Source organism: Thalassophryne amazonica, chromosome 12 (genome assembly GCF_902500255.1).
Source record: "Thalassophryne amazonica chromosome 12, fThaAma1.1, whole genome shotgun sequence".
In the NCBI taxonomy this organism is placed as follows: domain Eukaryota; kingdom Metazoa; phylum Chordata; class Actinopteri; order Batrachoidiformes; family Batrachoididae; genus Thalassophryne; species Thalassophryne amazonica.
In genome coordinates, this window is record NC_047114.1 from 48,796,145 (window position 1) to 48,816,720 (window position 20,576).

At 45.2% G+C, this 20,576-nt stretch overlaps 1 protein-coding gene across 1 annotated transcript in view; it reads left to right on the forward strand.

The window, feature by feature from the left end:
* Window positions 1-20,350, forward strand: part of rem2 (RAS (RAD and GEM)-like GTP binding 2) — a 135,379-nt gene extending 115,029 nt beyond the window's left edge. Inside the window, exon 5 of the mRNA XM_034183050.1 lies at window positions 19,786-20,350. Coding sequence (XP_034038941.1) covers window positions 19,786-20,114 — 329 coding nt within the window. The 3' untranslated portion in view covers window positions 20,115-20,350. The remainder of the gene's footprint in view (window positions 1-19,785) is intronic.
* The last annotated feature ends 226 nt before the right edge of the window (window positions 20,351-20,576 follow it).

Below are 20,576 nucleotides of genomic sequence, written 5' to 3' on the forward strand. Positions count from 1 at the left end.
TTTCCAACAGAATTAGAATAAATGATGCAGTCTTATCACAGAAAAAATGCATTTATTATTCATATTAGATTTTTAGTGGTTCTTTGTCATTTTTATTGCCTGTATGTATGCATGCATGTTAGTCTGCCTGTATGTCTTTCCATTTGTTTTTAGTCACTTGATACAGAAATTTCATTTACATCCCATTATTCTTTTTTTTTTCATTAAAAAATTTGGCATATGTTATGCAGTTACACCATTTTGATAAATGTAGGACAACAGATAGGATTACTGGATTATCTGTTGAGGATTGTCTTTCTGCTCCCCGCTGACCTTCAGAGAGGAGGGGCTGATCCACTGTGCGGGAGGAGGGTTGATGATATATTCATGTCTGTGTCTGTTTTTGATTGAATGTCATTTAAAAAAAAAAAAATCTTAAAATATACCAAATCAACATGACATTGAGCAAAAACATAAGCATTCAAAATAAATTGTTATTTAGAAGTGTGTATGGGTGAATGTGAGGCATCACTTTGAGGGTCTGCTTCCAGTGGAAAAGTGCTATAGAAATGGTGCCTATTTACTTTGAAATAATTCACAAGAACAAGGTCACTGCAGAAAAATAAAGTATAATAAATGCAAAGCCTTAAAAGCAATATTCTGTGCACTCAGCATGACTGCTAAACTCTCAGATATTGGTTCAAAGGTAAGCTGGGGCAAGGACAAAGCTGATCTACTACAGTTTGTTTTTTAAAAACTTTCAGTTGAGAAGTAAGCCTGTGTGGTGGTGAATGATACAGTCCTCATCATGTAGGCTTGTTTGATCAGGAATAAACAGTAAGGTTGACATAGAGTGGACAGCCTGAGCATTTTCAACAACACATTTAGTTTCAGGAAATGTGATAGGAAATATTTCTAAACCTGAGTTACAGCCAAGAGATTTTAGCTTACATCAAACTCAGTAAACAGCAGCATTAAACACTGTCTCACTCTGGTACTTTATATTCAGTGTCGTATTTCAATATTAATAGGGCATGTAAAAAGTGTATGCACAGAGCAAAACTATAACAGATATTAAGCAACTTAGAAACAATATAGAGCAGGTCTGTGTACTGTACGAGGTCTGTCCATAAAGTATCGTACCTTTTTATTATTTTTTTTAAACTATATGGATTTGATTCATATGTTTTCACGTCAGACAAGCTTGAACCCTCGTGCGCATGCATGAGTTTTTCCACGCCTGTCGGTGACGTCATTCGCCTGTGAGCACGCCTTGCGGAAGGAGTGGTCCCGCCCCGTCGTCTGATTTTCATTGTCTGGAAATGGCGGAATGAAAAGGACTTTTTTTCCCATCAGAATTTTTTCAGAAGCTGTTAGAGACTGGCACCTGGAAACCATTCGAAAAATGTATCTGGCTTTCAGTGAAAATTTTACGGGCTTCGCAGAGAATAAGGTCTGGTAGTACAGCTTTAAGGACCCCTTTAAGGACATGTCCAGCTCTCCACAATTTCACTGATACTTACTGGACTGGTAAGCATTGAAAGCCGAGACAGACATGTCCAAACTTGTCCTCTGACACACCGAAACGGAGGTGTTCCTTTGTCTCGCTTCCAAAGCGAATCAGTCGTGATGTACGAAGCCTCCGCGTGGCTTTCCATGACAAAATCTCTTGTTAAAAGTGAAATCTGCCGGAAAATGGCTGATGCCCAGCTCTTGTGATAACCAGAGAAAGAGCACACGACGGTCTCGTATCCACAGAGCCATCAGCTCAGAAATGGTCCGGTGGCTTGTGCCGTGTTGTCGCAGTTCGTAGCGCAGCACACTGAGCGTCCTTAAAGGGGTCCTTAAAGCTGTACTACCAGACCTTATTCTCTGTGAAGCCCGTAAAATTTTCACCGAAAGCCAGATACATTTTTCGAATGGTTTCCAGGTGCCAGTCTCTAACAGCTTCTGAAAAAATTCTGATGGAAAAAAGTCCTTTTCATTCCGCCATTTCCAGACAATGAAAATCCGACGACGGGGCGGGACCACTCCTTCCACAAGGCGTGCTCACAGGCGAATGACGTCACCAACAGATGTGGAAAAACTCACGCATGCGCACAAGGGTTCAAGCATGTCTGACATGAAAACATATGAATCAAATCCATATAGTTTAAAAAAAATAAAAAGGTACGATACTTTATGGACAGACCTCGTATAGTTTATAGGAATCCAACATTCCCCCTCGAGAAAACACTTGGCGCAAAAAGTGATGAAAAACTACTTTTTAATCAGGAAGAAACCTGAAGCAGAACCAGCAGAAGGGGTCATCGACCACAACCGATGAGGTTGAGAGAAAGGAAGTAGATCTTTTTAATGCGGAACGACTTATTTGTAAGGGCCCCGTCACACATAGTGCGAAGTTTGGATGAGGTGCACACTTCGTGCGCATGACGCAGGAATTGTGTGCAAACCGTGTAATGTCGTCCCTGCCTCCAATGCCTCGTACACCTGTTGTTACATCTATTTGCGCTCACAAGTGCCTGAAAGACAGAGTGTGCGCTGTGCGAACCCGTCAACACTCTCGCGGCAGGTGCCGGCCAAATTCCAGGTGACACGCATGAACATCTAACACCGCTCGCTTGGCACTTAGATAATATGTGGCCAGTCGCACTCTTGGCACGATAACAGACTGCAGACAATCATTGTCAACCTGTTGTGAAATTTGTCTAAGTTCCCCACGAGTGTGACTTTGCAAACACACACTGACACGTGGATGTGTGCGCTCCACTCACGGGAGGTGTGGCTTCCAACCGAAGCAGCTGTGGTGATCTGTCATTCTGGGCATTCCAGTTGGACAGCACCTACTGTGTTTGGACAGTCATGGACTAACAACTGTCCACTGTGAGGCACATATGTCTGATTGCTGTATTTACATGGACATAAATAAAAACATATATTGCCGTGGTGGCGACAAGCTGCAGCAAGTGAGCGTGCACACTGAGCAGACACTGACAGCCCCCCAGGTTGAAACAGACCATCAGATCAGAACACGCAGCGGGCGATCTGACGTCACGTCACCCACGTGAGCTCTGTTCCACATGATTGGCAGAACACGTGCGCAGACAGCTGGATGCACCTGACCAGTAGATGTGGACATGATCAGAGCACACTGCTTCTCATTCATGTCATTTCATGACTGTATGTCTGTGACCATGGGTCATCACCAGAGGAACAGATAGATCATATTTGTATGGCTCACTTGATAAATATGTTTTTTTTTATACGGTGTGGGATTTTATTTTATTTATTTTTTTTGTAATACTTCCATGTCCTTCATGATATGAGGTAGATTCCTGCAGTTTTCAAAGAACAGCTTCTCAGCTCTCGGGTGGTGTGTTTTTTATTTTTCTCTCTTTTTTTAAATTATACCACATAAGCAGCGCGATGTGGTCCCACAGGTACCGGCTGGTTTTTATTTTTTTATTTATTCCACATAAGCGGTGCCATGTGGTACACCTCGTACTGTTCCTGCTCAATGGACACCGGCGCGTGCACAAACTCTCGCACCGGGTTTGTGCACGCTTGCCCATCAGCACAATGTTTCATGTGCTAATTTTGATCTGTTTCGCACTGTTTTGCTGTTTTCGTCCAAACGCCGTCCAAACTTTGCACTATGTGTGAAGGGGTCATAAGGTTTGCTGTAAACGCAGCGGTTATTTTGTGAGAAGTCAATGTGCATTTTTAGAAATGCATACAAAAGGAAAGGTAAAGTCCAGTCAATGCCTCACAGTCTGTTTGATTTAAATTAAAATCAAAACCATATTCCAAACTTTACTCCTCTCTGTAAAACTGTCCATACAGTAATTACGTACCTCAAAAAAACCAAAGCACACCCAATCTATCAATGACATAACCAACTGATACTTATTACTTTGATGCTCATACCTAAACTTTAATGCCAATTCCTGAACTTTGATTATAGTCTCGGCTATTGATTGCCAATGTTTCACCTTTTTTTTTTCTGATCAGTGATTTTGGGATAGATTACTGAACCTTGATCAATCGCTGAAGTTTTACCTTAAATGGTAAATGGATGGAATTTCCATAGCACTTTTCTATCTGATGCATGCATTCATTGCACTTGATAATGATGTCTCACATTCACCAGCTCAGACAATGTGCTGCCATGCAAGGCGCTCAGCTGCACATTAGGCCTTGCTCTCACTTCCTCCGAGGCGCTTACCGAGTCTGCAGGCTCGGTAAATGCCGCAGCGGGCCACTCACACCGCCCCCGTCTGCTGTGCGGAGCTGCGGCCAACTCCGGCAACAGGTCCAGAGACTACAGCCACTGTTTTGATGTGGAGCACTCCGGCAGCCCACAAGGATAGACTTCTCGTGGAAAAATCCGCAGCGCTGCAGGGTCTCGATAACCACAGCCGCAGAGCTCCGTGGCCACCAAGAAAGGTTTATATCATTTTAATTACTTGGATTCTCTGCGGGTCTCGCATCTGTACCCCGCAACGGTAACACCAGAGGCAGTGTGAGCGAGGGGTTCAAAGCAACCTAAGGCTTAAGGATGTTGCTCTACATGACTTCAGTTAGTTGCCTGCCTGGTTGGGAAAGAAACTGAGTATCCTCTGGTCACAAATCTGCCTCTCCAATCTTTTGACCTTAAATGGTCAATTTTGACCACTGTTGACCTGCAAAATGTGAATCTGCTGCAAATTGTGTATTATCCACAAACTGTTAACAAAAACTTATGCAAATCATGAATATCCACAAACCGTTACCAAAAATTTATGCAAATCGTGAATTATCTGCAAACTGTTAATGAAAATTTACGCAAACTGCGAATATCCGCTAACCGTTCTCACAAAATGTAAGTCATGACATATATTTTCTTTCAGTTTAAGTACTTTACAGGTCAAGTACTTCAGGAAATCTTGATCGCAAACCCTATCTCCACAAAAACATTATTTGGGTGGGGTGGGGCGTGTCACTATCAAAAGATCTGTGTCAATGCAATCTTAATTTTCATGAGCTATATGTGCACATTTACAGTTTGGCCTATGTTCTATTGACTGCACATTTGACTGATCTACAACAACTGATCTTAGTGCTAACCACTAAGCCACCATGCTGCTAGTTACTTTTTATATATATATTTTATATATTCTTTACAAACTAATCGGCCATGTTTTGAAGCAACTAAAATGTTCATACGATGAATATTTTTGAATATTTATAAATAAATCTGACACTGTAAAAATCCAGCTTGGGCTTTGAAGGAACATTTGAAGGAACATTTGAAGGAACTCGTACATTTTAGCAGAAATAAATTATTGTGTATTAATTATATATTCTTGGGTAATAGGCTAAAGTGTGCATCTTTTTTTTTACAGTCAAACAGAACAAAATTCTATTCTATCTGATTAATGACTGAACATTATCAGCAAACGTCAGTTATTACATGATAGCTAATATACGCTTTATAGAAAACATAGCCCTCATAAATAACACAACTTAGTGAGTGACACATTCAGTATAATTAATGAATATAATGCCTCAAACCAATGAAATGATTGTGTATTTAAATAATATAACTGTCCATTTGTTTTTTAATTGAATATTATCATTAGGTTACAGTCAAAAGGCCTATGGATTGTGACATGTACAGCTAATATATGTTGTACAAAAAAAAAAAAAAATCACACACAACTTTACCTGTACACCTATATAATTGTTATTATTTATATTTTTCTTATCATCATTATCATCGGACCCTGGTGGTTGGTGGGGCTGTGGGAGGGAAAGCTGGGAGTCTTGAGCGGGATGCAAAGTGGTCGATTTATAAGCGACGACGATGCACTGGGATGAGACACAAAGTGTGGATTTTCCACTAAGGTGTTCCTGGAGGAATGCAAAACGTAAGACCAAGAATTGTGAAGAAATTCACGTTTTGCGAGATGTGCATTCACGTTTCATAAGATGTTTTTTCAGTATTCACGCTTTGCAATTCACGGTGTGCAGATAATTTACAATTTTGCCACAGATTCACATTTTGGGAATCAACATCATGCTCGTCATTTTTTTATTGTTCTCTCTGGTCATTTTCCCTGACTGTACCTCTGATTGTGATTGCTTAGCTTTATAATTAATCCTGACCTTTGAAAGTAATCACTGACCTTTTATCTGTAATCACAGATCCTTGATGATGATTACTGAATTTTAATGCTTATCACTGACTTTAATTCTCATCAATTTTCATCCTTTAATCAGTATCAAAGGTCAGGATAAGCTCGTTCATGCTAGTGGCTACTGGATTCTTTCTTTTCCCACGTCCAGCCCTCCAATAAGTTTCATTAAAATTTGCCCATTAATTTTTGGGTGATTGTGCAATCCAACAGTCAAACAAACAAGCTCACAAAGACATGGGTGAACCTATAACCTCCTTGATGGAGTCAAAAATTGAAACATTGTAAACAACTTATATGGCATTGATGTTTTACATATTATCTACTGTAATTAAATCACAAATACACACACTTTCACTTTGAGCTCCTTGTAATAATTTTTCTAATTTTTTCCATGAAAAACTATGCAGCATCTGACAAAATAATGCAGTTTTTTCCAGAATGCTTCTCCTTCATTAATTCATACCAATTCACGATAAAGTGTTGGCGCTAAATACAGGCACATAATTAGTCCCATAAAGCAGCTAAAGTCTTACATCTGCTCCATTGACACCATCATCAGCATCTCTCTCAAGTGATATGTTGAATATTGTGAACACCATCCTGCTGACTGGGACTTTCTCCCTCTCTCACACACATTGTGATCTCATCATTACTGAATAAGAAGGCATGAGATCCATTTGTATCTACAGCAATATTCACTGGAGCAGAAACTAAGGGCAGATGCAGAGTCTGCAGAGACGTAGCACAGAAAGTCTTTCATGAGGCTTCAATTAATACGGGCGAAGCATCATGCAGAGGCGCGAAGCTCGCTCATGAGCCCCCAGAAGCACAAGATTTTTGCCATGATTATGCTCCCAGCATATTTACTGAAAAGTTCCTAAAAACATCAGTGGTCTGTGGGGCCCTCAGGTGGTCTGGAGCTCCACAGCCTTGGAGCTGCAGAGCAAAAGGTCCAGTCGCCCATGGTGCTGAGCTTGGTTCTGAGGGCTTTTAGGCTCTTTGTATTTGCGGATTGAAGCGTGCGTATGGGGGGCTGGGGGATGAGGAGTTCCTTGAGATATGGAGGGCATGTCCATAAAGTTACTGCTGGGTGAGGAGGGAGACCTTATACTCAATTCTGAGTGGGATAGCGAGCCAATGGAGAGATTTGAGGATTGGGGTGATGTGGTCGTATTTGCGCACCCTCATCAGGATCCTGGCAGCACCATTCTGGAGGCATTGCAGTCTGTGTAAGTTCCTGCCAAAGATCCCGATGAGGAGTGCATTACGATAATCCAGCTGGCATGGACAAGCATTTCTGCATCAGCCAGGGTAAGAGTTGAATGAAGTTTGACAGTGTTCCTGAGATGGTAGAATGATGTTTTACAGATGTTTGATGTGGGTGTCAAAAGTGAGTTGTGGGTCAATTCTGACAGCTAGGTTTGTGACAGAAGTGGAAAGGGGAATGCTTTGGTCAGTAAAGGTAATGCTGGTGATGGTGGAAAAGCGGAGCTGATATGAAATGCCAACGAGAATGGCTTGTGTTTTGGAGCTGTTTAGTTGAAGGAAATTTAGCTTCATCCACGCCTCTTATCTCCTCCAACCAGGTGGTAAGTGTGGATGTTGGCAGGAGAGCTGTGGAAGTTGGAATTGTTCTCAAGTAGAGTTGTGTGTCATCAGCGTAGCAATGGTAGGATATCCCATGCTTGCTGATGACCTGGCCCAAGGGAAGCAGGTAGAGCATTCTTAAAGTGGCAGGGGCTTAAGAGAGCCGTAGTTGGGGGGCCTGGGGAGCAGAGCCCCCCAGAAGCTGAAGATTTTTAGCCATGCTAATCCTCTCCAGACGTATTTACTGAAAGAAGTCTGAAGGACCTAATTGACATGGTGAGATGCTGAAGAGCTTTGCTCTTTCATGTCTGTGACATATACTGTACATAGTAAATATTATCCAAGTACTAATTTGTACGGTATATTATTGAAGTACTAATTCCTACTGTATGCAGCCGGTCTGCTCTGTGTCAGCCTGATTCCGTCAGATCTCAGAAGCTCAGAAGTGCGGGACCTGGTTAGTACTTGATGGAAGACCTTTTTGGAACACCAGCGGCTATGTATGTTTCTCCAGGTAACACTGGAGTTGTGCCAGGAAGGGCATCTGGCGTAAAACATGTGCCAAATAACAATGCGGATCTGGCTGTATCCACTGTGGCGACCTCAAACAAAAACGGGAGCAGCTGAATGGACAACAACAACTAATTTATACTGTATATTATACCGATGAGGATCAATGATATTTTATTGACTCCGTGAAATAAGGCTTCTAATAGTTTCCTCTTCAAATACATGTGAAATAAGCCAAACATATGGTCTCACTGTTCAAAACACAAAACAACTACATTAGGCTTGAACAGTTCCATTAATCCTGTTCTATTCATTTCAATAGATGTTCTAATGTCATAGCACTGGTATTTGGACACAGATTTAATTTAAGAAGTTTAACAAACCAAAACAAAAACAAAAAAATGTTGCTTTTAAGACTTAGTCCTGCCAGGGAAATTGAGGATATGGAGACAGAGTTAATTGAGTGATGTCCTCCGGTTTGTGCTGCTGTCACACTAACAGGAGGACAGAAGTGATTTTGTCGGTGTTGCAGGTGGATATGGTGTTGTAGATGACTTGTGATTACACATACTCTGGTGGCATGTGGGCCATTATTCCTACTGCCCGTGTCATCATATTTACTCCAAAACCACGGAATAGTGGACACATTGACACGGAGTGCTTACACAACCTGTCCTTTATCTGTGGTTTGTACATAACTGTACCATCACTACAGTTAGTGTATAGATAGATAGATAGATAGATAGATAGATAGATAGATAGATAGATAGATAGATAGATAGATAGATAGATAGATAGATAGATAGATAGATAGATAGATAGATAGATAGATAGATAGATAGATAGATAGATAGATAGATAGATAGATAGATAGATAGATAGATAGATAGATAGATAGATAGATAGATAGATAGATAGATAGATAGATAGATAGATAGATAGATAGATAGATAGATAGATAGATAGATAGATAGATAGATAGATAGATAGATAGATAGATAGATAGATAGATAGATAGATAGATAATAGATAGATAGATAGATAGATAGATAGATAGATAGATAGATAGATAGATAGATAGATAGATAGATAGATAGATAGATAGATAGATAGATAGATAGATAGATAGATAGATAGATAGATAGATAGATAGATAGATAGATAGATAGATAGATAGATAGATAGATAGATAGATAGATAGATAGATAGATAGATAGATAGATAGATAGATAGATAGATAGATAGATAGATAGATAGATAGATAGATAGATAGATAGATAGATAGATAGATAGATAGATAGATAGATAGATAGATAGATAGATAGATAGATAGATAGATAGATAGATAGATAGATAGATAGATAGATAGATAGCTTTGTGGTAGTGAAAAAGAACAAGAGGGACAAAAAGAGCAACTGACAACACATAAAAGCATAAGAGGGGTCACCATTCTTTTAAATCTAAAACTTAAACTAAAACTTAAAATCAACATTATTGTTGATTTTAAGTTTTCATCATATGGATATAATCATTCAAAGACAAAGTAGTCCTATTTCATTGTCACAAATTTACACTCCAGTGAATAACACCAGTGCATTCTGAGTGTCTGTCCCAAGCCCGTGTAATTACAAACACTGGCAAGTGATCACTGATGTCACGACTCTGTGTTATTTTCTGTAACATTGTCAACTAGAAGCACTCGGAGAGCGCAAACCTCCGCCAAGACCATAGGGTCACTGACGTCACATGGAATACCCTTTGGCAAAGAGACTTATTCCACATCGTTTCACGCATCTACCGTCATGTTTCAGATTCAGTGGTTAAACCCTTAGTTTTTCAACAAATGTATTTAGAAAGAGAAACTGCATGAACTACACAAGTTTTTTTTATTTTCTAATAAGTTTATTCAATGAGGAGAAACAAATGCTAAATTATTGTTGTGTCGTAACTTAATTTTTGTTCATCCTTTGTGACCCGTCTTCATGAAGTTAGATGCAAAAATGTTGAAATTGGCCCTATCCTGCAATGATAAAGAATCCTTAAAAAAAATTACTGGATCTGGATCGTGTTCCGGATGATGACCAAAATTTTATGACTTCTAAGTTAGGCCAAGCTACACCCCTGGTAAAAATTTAATTGAAATCCGTTGAGGATTTTTTTGAGTAATCCTGCTTGCCAACAAACCAACCAACCAACCAACAAACAAACGGACGCGACCGAAAACATAACTTCCTTGGAGGAGGTAATTAAGGTTGCACAATGTGATGTTATTCTACTGGGTCTGGTGATTTTTGGACACAAAGCCAAGCTGTACATTGAATTTATGAACTTTCAGCTGTTTTGTGTTGCTTTAGGTATCTTCACACTTGCACAAATTTGATTCCCACACTGGCATGCAATCTCTGGCATCAGAGAGTAAACTGGTTGTAAACTGGTTGTAAACTGTTGTAAACTGTGCGCAGCTGTGTGCAAGTGCGTGAAGAAAATTTTGAAATGTTCCAAATCTCTGTTCAAAATTAATGTGAACGAGATTTGAACATTGCGCAGTCTACTCAAAAACACTGTGTGTCACTGCAAGTCAATGCGTGTAATTGCCATAGTGCAGCGCTGTACATCTGAACGATTACGACAACATGTTACATCCATAATAAACAATATAATAAATTAACATAATTTTACTAATATATGATCAGACTCATAAGAGGAAATGACAATGCAGCTGTTTTACCAATTCATTACAATATAAATATTATAAATAATTACCTTTGAGATGGTTCTGTGCAGCTGGTCTGCTCTGTGTCAGCCTGATCCCGTCAGATCTCAGAAGCTAAGCAGTGCGGCATCTGGTTAGTACTTGGATGGGAGACCTCTTTGGAACACCGGCAGCTATGCGTGTTTCTCCAGGTAACACTGGAGTTGCGTCAGGGAGGGCATCCGGCGTAAAACTTGTGCCAAGTATCAATGTGGATCTATCTGCTGTGGCGACCCGAACAAAACAGGAGCAGCCGAATGGACAACAACCACCTTTGAGATGGTTCCAGATGCATTCTCCACCTCATGAAGCACATGAGAAAAGCTGCAGCTGTAGATAATTTCTCTGTGATTCCGGGAGGGATAACATATGGTTTCATCAGCAAGGAAATGCATCATCCGCTATGAAATAATTACTTTATAGAAGGCAGAGTCCAGCGGCACAAGGTGGGTCACATTGGCACAGCAAATTGTGCAGCAGTGTGGGAATTAAATAGGTCTATATTGAGGCCACCACAGATTAAAATATTCTTTTGACTGTATGATTTGTAAAGAGTATTCACACTTTGATATATCTACGCTATTTGAACTCTGACCTTTTTTTATTCCCCTTTTATGTTGCATTGTACCCTTTGGGCTACTTTAAAAGAAGTTCCTGAAACTGAAATTAACAAGCCAGCTAACAAAATAAAGTTCTCAAAATGTTCTAAGAACTTTTGTCAAATGTTATGAGAACATTAGCTGTAAAGTTCTCGGAGCACTTTTAGGAAAGATTAATTTTGGTTCCCAGGACGTTCGACAATAACGTTGGCACTAATGTTCCCAGAAGTTGAGATCTAATGTTCTCAAAACACTTGTGTTTGGACTACGTAAAAGTAAAGTAAGTCCCTTTGGCTACTCCCTTGTTTTCATTAGGGTTCGACACAGCATGTCAAAGGTGGATCTACACATTGATTTGGCACAAGTTTCACACCGGATTTTTTGTTGTTGTTTGTTTATTAAATGTAAAGACTAAAATATTAATCAAGTGCTTAAGTCACTTCAGTACTTCATAGTACAATAAACAATTAACCTCAGTATACTAACAAACACTGTACCTAGGCTTTAGAAACAAAAGAAACTGACAAACAAATTAATTTCAAGCTATATGGAATTCAAATCCACACAGAGTAAGTTGAGAATGTGTACTTCAGTTACGTTCATACAAAATCCTTCTCATGGGGTGGTTTGGACTTCTGACTATTATTTGGGTTTTACAACAACTGTTGTAAAATCAACTTTATAATCAAAACAACTGGCCCTATGCTGTTTAATCAAACTACGCTGTTCAGAAGAACAGCGTAGTTTGATTAAAAAGTTTATTGGAGAGGGGAAAACTTATACGCAGGTGCAAAAAAGTATAGGCTGTTCATCTACAATGATCTCCAGTGCTTTAAAATGGACAAAAAAAACTAGAGACGCGTGGAAGAAAATGGAAAACAACCATCAAAATGGATAGAAGAATAACCAGAATGGCAAAGGCTCACCCATTCAGGATGATCAAAGACAGTCTGTTGTGAAAGTGTAGGTACACGGACCCACAATAGGGGGCGTAATGAACGGACAATGGAGAAAGGTGAATAACAAGTTTACTGTTGTGAAACGAGCACAACGAATACAACAATTAACAATTTGGGGTCGAATCCGCTGGTGTCGTGTGGGCAGGCTCGAAGGTAGGAGACGTCCGTCTCAGTCAAACCGGAACCACCCAGATCTCCTCTGCCACCGAACCCTGGAAATACTGGAACCGCCAAGTCCCGAATTCCCAGGTGGCCACTGCCTCCGCTCGTCGGATCCGGTACTGCTGGCGGGAGAGAGCAACAACACACAGGTGTGGATGCGACAGCACCCAGTAACGGAGAGGGGAGAAGCCGCCTCCACCTCTTGATCAATATATAACAGGAAGGTGAGTACTTATCCAAGCAATTTAGCTATCAGTAGTCAGCAGTCCTGAAAAGGTTTAACAAGTTTTAGCTGGTTATTCAGAATATGAATGCAGAGAACGTTACCTCAGTCTTAAGGCGATATCTCGGCACTGAGGTGGAGACGCCGTCCTGATGATATACCCCCGTGCTGAGTGGAGTCAGCTGTGTCCAGTAATGGGTGACAGCTGTCACCCTGACTGCTCTCGTAAGGCGGCGGCGCCCTCTGGTGCCTGGAGCCCGCACTCCAGGCAGGGCGCCCTCTGGTGGTGGTGGGCCAGCAGTACCTCCTCTTCAGCGGCCCACACAACAGGACCCCCCCCTCAACGGGCGCCTCCTGGCGCACGACCGGGCTTGTCCGGATGGCGACGGTAGAAGTCGGCCAGGAGGGCCGGGTCCAGGATGAAGCCCTTCTTCACCCAGGAGCGTTCTTCGGGGCCGTACCCCTCCCAGTCCACCAGGTACTGAAAACCCCGGCCCATTCGACGGACGTCGAGGAGCCGGCGCACGGTCCAAGCCGGTTCCCCGTCGATGATCCGGGCAGGAGGTGGTGCCGGACCCGGGGTGCAGAGGGGTGAGGTGTGATGGGGTTTTATCCGGGAGACATGAAAAACTGGATGAATCCGCAGCGAGGCCGGAAGCTGGAGCCTCACTGCGGCGGGATTGATGACTTTGAGGATTTTGAAGGGACCAATGTATCGTTCTTGGAGTTTGGGGGAGTCCACTTGAAGGGGAATGTCCTTGGTGGACAACCACACTTCCTGCCCAGGACGATACTTGGGGGCCGGGGCCCGCCGCCGGTCTGCATGGTTCTTCGCCCTCGTCCGGGCCTTCAACAAAGCAGAGCGGGCGGCACGCCACACCCGACGGCACTTCCGTAGGTGGGCCTGGACCGAGGGCACACCGACCTCTCCCTCGACCACCGGAAACAAGGGGGGCTGATACCCCAAGCACACCTCAAACGGGGAGAGGCCGGTGGCTGATGACACTTGGCTGTTGTGGGCGTACTCGATCCAGGCCAGGTGGGTACTCCAGGCCGTCGGGTGCGCGGCTGTCACACAGCGTAGAGTCTGCTCCAATTCTTGGTTGGCCCGCTCTGCTTGCCCGTTGGTCTGGGGGTGATACCTGGACGAAAGGCTGACCGTGGCCCCCAGTTCCCGGCAGAAGCTCCTCCAGACGTGCGAGGTGAACTGGGGACCGCGATCGGAGACGATGTCTGATGGTATTCCATGCAGACGGACGACGTGGTGGACCAGGAGGTCCGCTGTCTCCTGGGCCGTTGGGAGCTTCGGGAGGGCCACAAAGTGGGCCGCCTTGGAGAAACGGTCCACTATCGTGAAAACGACGGTGTTTCCCTGGGACGGCGGGAGACCCGTGACAAAGTCCAGGCCGATGTGGGACCAGGGGCGATGAGGCACGGGCAGTGGCTGTAGCTGCCCTGAGGTCTTTCTATGGTCGGCCTTGCCCCTGGCGCAGGTGGTACAGGCCTGGACGTAGTCCCGGACGTCGGCCTCCAGGGATGCCCACCAGAAGCGTTGCCGGACGACTGTCACGGTTCTTCGCACCCCAGGGTGACAGGAGAGTTTGGAACCGTGACAGAAGTCCAGGACTGCAGCCCTAGCTTCTGGTGGGACGTATAGTCTGTTCTTTGGTCCGTTTCCGGGGTCCGGGTCACGGGTCAGGGCCTCCCGGACGGTCTTCTCCACGTCCCAGGTGAGGGCGGCCACGATAGCGGACTCCGGGATGATGGGATCCGGGGGATCCGACGGTTCCGTTTTGACTTCGTCTTCGTGCACCCGGGACAATGCATCCGATCGTTGATTCTTGGTCCCGGGACGGTAGGTAATCCGGAAGTCAAAACGGCCAAAGAACAGTGACCAGCGGGCTTGCCTGGGGTTCAGCCGCTTGGCGGTCCTGATGTACTCCAGGTTCCGATGGTCAGTGAAAACCGTGAATGGTACGGCTGTTCCCTCCAACAGATGTCTCCACTCTTCGAGGGCCTCTTTCACAGCTAGGAGTTCCCGATTGCCGACGTCATAGTTCCGTTCAGCGGGGGTCAACCTGCGGGAAAAATAGGCACACGGGTGAAGAACCTTATCGGTCTTCCCGCTCTGGGAGAGCACCGCTCCTATCCCTGAGTCCGAGGCATCCACTTCAACCACTAACTGGCGGCTAGGATCGGGCTGCACCAGAACTGGTGCAGACGAAAAGCGCCGTTTCAACTCCTTGAACGCGGCTTCGCACCGATCCGACCAGGTGAAGGGGACTTTTGGTGAGGTCAGGGCTGTCAGGGGGCTAACTACCTGACTGTAGCCCTTAATGAACCTCCTGTAGAAATTAGCAAAGCCGAGGAACTGTTGCAGCTTCCTACGGCTTGTGGGTTGGGGCCAATCTCTCACCGCCGCAACCTTGGCCGGATCTGGGGCGACGGAGTTGGAGGAGATGATAAACCCCAGGAAGGACAAAGACGTGCGGTGGAATTCACACTTCTCGCCCTTCACAAACAGGCGGTTCTCCAACAACCGCTGCAGAACCTGACGGACATGCTGGACATGAGTCTCAGGATCCGGGGAAAAGATGAGTATATCGTCCAGATACACGAAGACGAACCGGTGCAGGAAGTCCCGCAAGACATCGTTTACCAGCGCTTGGAAAGTCGCGGGAGCATTAGTGAGACCAAACGGCATGACCAGGTACTCAAAATGGCCCAACGTGGTGTTAAATGCCGTCTTCCATTCGTCTCCCTTCCGGATCCGAACCAAATGATACGCATTCCTAAGATCAAGCTTGGTGAAGATTTTGGCTCCATGCAAGGGGGTGAACACCGAATCCAACAAGGGCAACGGGTATCGATTGCGAACCGTGATTTCGTTCAACCCCCTATAATCAATGCATGGACGAAGCCCGCCATCCTTTTTACCCACAAAAAAGAAACCAGCACCCATCGGAGAGATGGAATTCCGGATCAACCCGGCAGCTAATGAGTCCCGGATGTAGGTCTCCATTGATTCACGCTCCGGCCGTGAGAGGTTGTACAGCCTACTGGACGGGAACTCACTGCCTGGAACCAAATCAATGGCACAATCATACGGGCGGTGGGGAGGAAGCGTGAGAGCCAGATCCTTGCTGAACACGTCAGCGAGGTCATGGTACTCCGCCGGCACCGCCTTCAGATTGGGCGGGACTCGGACCTCCTCCTTAGCTTGGGAGCCGGGAGGAACCGAGGAACCTAGACACTCCCGATGGCAGGTTTCGCTCCACTGAACCACTACCCCGGACGGCCAATCGATCCGGGGATTGTGTTTTAGCATCCAGGGAAAACCCAAAACCACACGGGAGGTGGCCTGAGTCACAAAGAACTCGATCACCTCCCGGTGGTTACCTGACACCACCAGAGTTACTGGAGGTGTCTTATGTGTGATTGGCGGGAGTAGGGAGCCATCTAGCGCCCGAACCTGCACAGGCGAGGTAAGAGCCACCAGAGGGAGCCCTATCTCCCTCGCCCATCTGCTGTCTAGCAGATTCCCCTCAGAGCCCGTGTCCACCAGTGCTGGGGCCTTCAGGGTTGAATCCTCAAACAGGATCGTGACTGGGAGTCGTGTAGCAATGTGGGTGTGTCCCACGTGAATGTTTTGGCCCACCCCTGGCCCAGTCTCTAGGGGCAGGCGTTGGAGTTTAACCGCTCGGGGCAGTCGTTTGCGAGATGCTCACTCGAGCCACAAACAAAACAAGCTCCGTGGGCCCGCCTCCTTTGTGCTCCAGGTGCCCTAAATGTTGCCCTGCTCGTGTCCATAGCTTCGTCAGCAGGGGGAGCCATAGGCGCGCGGAGCGCAGGAACAGAGGAGCGTGGGGAAGGCGGAGCTCGATCGGACCCGGAAGGGAGAGGGACGACGCGTGCCTGGCCACGCCCTTCGCCTCGTTCCCGACGGCGTTCTTCTAACCGGTTGTCGAGTCGTATGACCAGATCGATGAGCCCATCTAAGTCCCGCGGTTCGTCCTTTGCCACCAGGTGCTCTTTTAGGACCAGTGACAGTCCGTTTACAAAGGCGGCACGGAGGGCAGTGCTATTCCAGCCGGATCTCGCCGCCGCGATGCGGAAGGCGACTGCATAGGCAGCTGCGCTCCGACGCCCCTGTCTCATTGACAGTAGTGCGGTTGAAGCGGACTCTCCTCTGTTGGGATGGTCGAACACCGTTCTGAGCTCCCGTACAAACCCATCGTATGTATGAAGGAGCCGTGAATTCTGCTCCCAGAGCGCTGCAGCCCAAGCGCATGCCTCCCCGCGAAGCAGATTTATTACATAAGCTACTTTGCTAGCATCAGTCGCGTACATCACGGGACGCTGTGCGAAGACGAGCGAACACTGCATCAGAAAATCCGCGCACGTCTCCACACAGCCTCCGTACGGTTCTGGAGGGCTTATGTATGCTTCTGGGGACGGAGGAAGGGACCGTTGAACGACCAGTGGAACGTCACTTTCACGCGCAGGGTCCTCGGGAGGGAGAGCCGCAGCGGCGCCCGGAGGGCGCGCCTCCACTTGTGCGGCGAGAGCCTCCACCCTGCGGTTTAGGAGTACGTGCTGCTCGGTCATTAAATCGATCCGAGAGGTGAAAGCGGTGAGGATCCGCTGCAACTCACCGATTACCCCTCCCGAAGCCGCCGACGCGCCTTGGTCTTCCATTGGCCGTTCAACAGCCGGTTGACGCCCCTCGGGGTCCATGACGCTGGCCGAGATATTCTGTTGTGAAAGTGTAGGTACACGGACCCACAACAGGGGGCGTAATGAACGGACAATGGAGAAAGGTGAATAACAAGTTTACTGTTGTGAAACGAGCACAACGAATACAACAATTAACAATTTGGGGTCGAATCCACTGGTGTCGTGTGGGCAGGCTCGAAGGTAGGAGACGTCCGTCTCAGTCGAACCGGAACCACCCAGATCTCCTCTGCCACCGAACCCTGGAAATACTGGAACCGCCAAGTCCCGAATTCCCAGGTGGCCACTGCCTCCGCTCGTCGGATCCGGTACTGCTGGCGGGAGAGAGCAACAACACACAGGTGTGGATGCGACAGCACCCAGTAACGGAGAGGGGAGAAGCCGCCTCCACCTCTTGATCAATATATAACAGGAAGGTGAGTACTTATCCAAGCAATTTAGCTATCAGTAGTCAGCAGTCCTGAAAAGGTTTAACAAGTTTTAGCTGGTTATTCAGAATATGAATGCAGAGAACGTTACCTCAGTCTTAAGGCGATATCTCGGCACTGAGGTGGAGACGCCGTCCTGATGATATACCCCCGTGCTGAGTGGAGTCAGCTGTGTCCAGTAATGGGTGACAGCTGTCACCCTGACTGCTCTCGTAAGGCGGCGGCGCCCTCTGGTGCCTGGAGCCCGCACTCCAGGCAGGGCGCCCTCTGGTGGTGGTGGGCCAGCAGTACCTCCTCTTCAGCGGCCCACACAACACAGTCTGGAGTTACCTGTAAGTGCTGTGACAGTTAGACGCCTGTGTGAAGCTAATTTATTTGCAAGAATCCCCTGCAAAGTCCCTCTGTTAAATAAAAGACGTGCAGAAGAGGTTACAATTTGCCAAAGAACACATCAACTGGCCTAAAGAGAAATGGAGGAATATTTTGTGGACTGATGAGAGCAAAATTGTTCTTTTTGGGTCTAAGGGCTGCAGATAGTTTGTGAGACGACCCCCAAACTCTGAATTCAAGCTACAGTTCACAGTGAAGGTAGTGAAGCATGGTGGTGCAAGCATCATGATATGGGCATGTTTCTCCTACTATGGTGTTGGGCCTATATATCACATACCAGGTATCATGGATCAGTTTGGATATGTCAAAATACTTGAAGAGGTCATGTTGCCTTATGCTGAAGAGGACATGCCCTTGAAATGGGTGTTTCAACAAGACAGTGACCCCAAGCACACTAGTAAATGAGCAAAATCTTGGTTCCAAACCAACAAAATTAATGCCTCGCAGATGTGAAGAAATCATGAAAAACTGTGGTTATACAACTAAATACTAGTTTAGTGATTCACAGGATTGCTAAAAAAGCAGTTTGAACATAATAGTTTTGAGTTTGTAGCGTCAACAGCAGATGCTACTATTATTCTGAACAACCCCTTTTCTACTTTTTTTTACTAATAGCCCAATTTCATAGCCTGAAGAGTGTGCATATCACAAATGCTTGGTCTTGTTGGATTTGTGAGAATCTACTGAATCTACTGGTACCTTGTTTCCCATGTACCAATAAGAAATATACTCAAAACCTGGTTTAATCTTTTTAGTCACATAGCACTACTATTATTCTGAAGACTACTGTACGAGTATTACAAAGGCAAAGCAAAATCTGTTGCATCAAAATTCACTGGCTGTAAACAGGATGCCCATTTATTTTTGTGAAATACACGATGATAGCGTTTATGGTGAATTACTGTGTTAAAATGTAGAGGATGGACTCAATTATTTATGTATTCATTCACTGCATTTTAGAGGGAACATGATTTGTCAAAGCCTACAAATATATCTATAAAGCACTTGTGTCCATTATTGTTTGAAGCATGGATATAAATAAATAAGACTGTGTTGGAGAATGGCATTATTCATTTTGCTGGCATGGCCATCAATATTTCAAAAGCACATTTTCCATAATTTGGAAATGATTAAACTGCATTATGCAAAACACCTAAGCTAAAAGGACGTGTAAACAAGATGTTTCCAATATAAATCTATTGAATGTTTGTGTGTATGAATGGACAAGTCGACAAATACAATTTTAACATATCTCTGCATATTTTTTCCTGTGTGTGCACCAGAGGCCCAATCCAGTGCTATGATGTTTGATTGTCTCTACCTGGAGGTGTCGGCCTCTTTGGACCATGGAACCACAGAGCTCTTGGAGGCTGCGGTTCGGATGGCGAGGGGCGACTGTGTGGGCCCTGGCTGGACAGATGGTGATTCAAGGGCAGGCCGCAGGGAGAGCCTAACCAGCCGGGCCAAGCGTTTCCTGGCGGGACTGGTACCACGCTCGTACGGCCGAGACCGGGACAGAGATCGGGGCCGCTACCGTGAGATGAGCCACCACCGAGGCAGCAAAATCTTCCGGCAGAAGTCTCGCTCTTGCCATGACCTCAGTGCACTGTGACGCACTCTTTACAAAGGGATACTCTCACACACATGCACACACAGATGGCTCCTTTCCACTGGATGGTACCAGGTTGACTTTACTCTCCTCAGCTCTTTTTGCTTTTGCTATCAGGTGCTAGCTTTTTCCACTGCCAAGTGTCATACACCTTATTCCTCATAGCAATGCAACATGAAACTGTCGTGACATCATAATCAGTGAGTAGCTTTGCTTTTGCAGTACAGTATAGTACAGACAACACTATTGGTAAAACAATATTTGAAAAATGACAGGTTTGTTCCAGCCCAGTCTCCCATCATGTTTTTTTTTCATTTTACTATTTATAATCTCCTTCTCCCAATACTAATCATAACCCTAGCATAAGTGTCTACCCTCCCCAAATGTTAACCATAACTCCCCCCAGACTGCTCCCCTTCACCCCACATTTCGTGCCCCCATCATGAAATTAATTTGTGCCCCGTT